Here is a 3245-nt window from a genome sequence, read left to right as displayed (position 1 = left end):
AGAGGAGAGGAGAGGAGAGGAGAGGAGAGGAGAGGGGCAAAGGAGTAAAGTGTTTGAGTAGGCAAGAAGGGTGGGGTCCAGAGCCCAAGTGCAGGGATAGACCTTTGACAGGAAGGGGAACACTTCTTCACTGAACGTGCAGGAAAAAGATGAGTGCAGGCAAAGACTGCCTTGGTAATGGGAGGCGGATGAAGCATCAGCTTGATGGAGTGTGCTTTCTTGATGGTCGACATTTGCCTGGAAGACAAAGGCCCATGACCTGAAACATGTGCCCTGGTATATGAATGGTTAAGTAGATTTTGTCTCACCATTCCCATCAAAAATAGCCAACCATATTCATCAGTTGCTAACACCCCGTTTCCAAGGAAAAGCAGAACTTTCAAAGGTAAGAGTTCTCACCTATTCCATCCTCACGCACACTCGTGCACACCGACATGCCCACCTTGCTGCATTTTATTGCTTTCCCCCAACCTGTCAATATTCCCAATTTGTCCTGTCGGTTGCTTTTTGATCTATATGCTCCTTGATCAATGACCTCTTTAATCTGGCAGTTCGATGCATGGTATTGAGCTGGTAATCCCATGTGGATTAGAGCCACTTGTTTCAAACCTTGAAATATCAGATAAGGAAACATCTTAGAAAGAGAAAGCACTAATCCTTTTAGGGAGATCAAAATGAGAATGATTGGAACACTGGGGTGACCTTGCCAGGAAGCTGGCACATGCTCTTGGAAGAGCAACTCTAATGAACACATTTCTAGAATGAAGTTGTAGCCTCTCCTCCCATCCATTGCCTCATAGGCCATCTATCATGCACTGTTTTAAGTACTTTTCAGTAATGAAAAAGCTTAGTTAGTAAATGCGGAGGAAAGCTGCAGCTCTCCTTATCACATACACCAAATGATGCGCCAATTGAACTCTTGAATGTATACAGTGACTTTCTCTCAAGTGGCTCAAAGAACATTCATTTATGTTGCCTCAGATTCTCTCTGGGCTTTGTCTGTTTCCTATAACTCAGTTAAAACATATTGGGAAGCTGCAGTAACTATTTCAGGAAGCCCTTTAAGGTCACTTGGACACCATTTAATAAATTAGTGTTCCAGTGGACTCACTTAATTTCAGGAAATAACTTAAGCCCCAGGAAACTATGACTCAGGGTCTGTTTTGTCCCCACCACAGTGAGATTTAAGTACCAGGCCTGTGCACCAAAGATTCTAAAAGGGTCCTTTTGCCTTTTGTTAATCCCCAAAATAAATATATCTCTTATTTCAGGCCTATTATCCCAAAATCAGATAGGAAGGTGGGAAAAACTAAAACCTAGATTGTTCAAAATTTTATATTGGTTCAACTCACGCTTCTTCAGTGCGGTGTCATACTGCATGCCATGTGTGCCTTATGTAGGAGCTGTGTGCAAAATAAAGGCTAAACCCCTCAACCACTTCTTTTTGCTTTTGAGTGTGAGGCTGTTGTTCAGAATTACTCACAGTTATGCAGAACTTCGTGCTGTGATGATGCAATGAAACCACCCATTCTTCCTTCACAATGTGTCAATGTTACGTGCATATAAATTCCACATTTTTTCTGAGCTAAGCAAAGTGTACTATGTAAAGTTGTTACATTTTGGAAAAAACAGATACTTTTGGATCAAAGCTGGAGAGTTATCTTGCCCAACACTAACAAAAACAATAAAGGACGTTCTGGGAATCATCTCCGAAGGGTGTGAATAATATCTGCTCTCTAGAAATCCCTAGCTGAAACTTTTCCTTGAGGCAGGTTGGTTGGATTAAATGTGCCTTCCACCCTAGGGTTCTGCAAATCTATCGTTATAATGGCAGTTTTGCTGACCCTTCAAATGGGCCGCACTGACAGAGTCTCACCCTAGATTGACTGAAGTCTTTGCATGGGTGGTTTGAGTTTACGGTCATGGAACTTTATTTAAATAGAAATCCTGGTGTTCCTGTTGGGCTTCAGGCCATTTGGAGGGTTATTTCAAAAAAAATCCACATACACATATATAATATGTTTATTCTTTGTAAGCTTGGGCTTCTTTTTCTTCAGGTAGGAAGGTGAACCTTAATTTGCAAACCTATGTTTGGAAGTGTGGGGGAAGAAAAACTGTACTTCTGCCCTTCTAAATTCTTCTGGCTAGTCTAATAACCAAGTGAACATGAGACAGAGTACCAGGAGAGACAACCAAATTTACTATGTATGCACCTACAGGAGTTCCCCAAGAACAGACTGGGCAGGAAGACAATTCACAAGGAGACTAAAAAGCATCTTATGGTTCATATTAAACTATAGTTATCTAAAAAATAAAAATATAAACTATAGTTATCTATGATGATATTGCCCTTCCTGGAGCGGGTCCTCTAAGTTCTTTTAAGCAGTTAGGGAGAAGGTCAATGGTTTTTTCCTGAGTCTTTCATTTCTTGAAAATAATCAGCTTAAAGTAATATTTGGGGTGGCATATTTTGGGGTTGTAAACCCTGCTTCCCCTCAGAAGATTATAACTCTTCCTCAATGAGAGTAGATTACAGAGAGTATCATGGATTTTTACCTAAAAGCTTTTGACAAATAGCAGACTATTAAATGTTTTCATTTTAGACTTGCCTATCTTACCTTCCAGAATTTCAATTACACCCGTGCATGTTTAGTCTCATACAATCTGTTCCCTAAGAATTGGCTAAGGCTTTTTGATAAGGGCCAAAGGAATCCAAAGGTTAGGACCTGACTGCAGGCCAGGGATTTGCAAACTGTTGCCCGTCTGCCTTTTTTTTTTTGGAAAGAAAAGGTTTATTGAAACACAGCCACGCTTACGTGTTTCTGCATTGTCCATGGATGCTTTCCCATTACGACAGCAGATTCAAGTCGTTGCAACAGAGAGTATATGGACAGCAAAGCCTAAAAAGTTACTATCTGGGCCTTTAGATAAAAAGTTTGTAGACTCTGCCTTTGTGTTTATATATATATAATATAATACAATATATATTATGAATGGTGGTTCGTCCTTCTGGTCCCCTGAAATTAATAAGTGGGATGTGAAGATAAGTATGTTCCTATTGATAGCAGTTTTATTTCTGCATTCCAGAAGTATAACAATGACTGGTGGATAGGAAGGCTGGTGAAAGAGGGCTGTGAGATTGGCTTCATCCCAAGTCCACTCAGATTGGAGAACATCCGCATTCAGCAAGAACAAAAAAGAGGACGTTTTCACGGAGGGTAAGCCTCCTTCCTTTCTATAAACAT

General features: G+C 40.6%; 1 protein-coding gene across 4 annotated transcripts in view; it reads left to right on the top strand.

Moving 5' to 3' along the window:
- CACNB4 (calcium channel, voltage-dependent, beta 4 subunit) overlaps positions 1-3245 on the top strand; it is a 232902-nt gene that overhangs the window by 184054 nt on the left and 45603 nt on the right. For all 4 annotated transcript variants that reach the window (XM_005859309.2, XM_014534046.1, XM_014534044.1 and 1 more), the window contains one exon: positions 3088-3218. In XM_005859309.2, coding sequence (XP_005859371.1) covers positions 3088-3218 — 131 coding nt within the window. The remainder of the gene's footprint in view (positions 1-3087; positions 3219-3245) is intronic.

Source organism: Myotis brandtii, unplaced genomic scaffold (genome assembly GCF_000412655.1).
Source record: "Myotis brandtii unplaced genomic scaffold, ASM41265v1 scaffold125, whole genome shotgun sequence".
In the NCBI taxonomy this organism is placed as follows: Eukaryota; Metazoa; Chordata; class Mammalia; order Chiroptera; family Vespertilionidae; genus Myotis; species Myotis brandtii.
The sequence above is the reverse complement of the archived record's forward strand: the minus strand, read 5'-3'. Positions and strand labels throughout refer to the sequence as shown.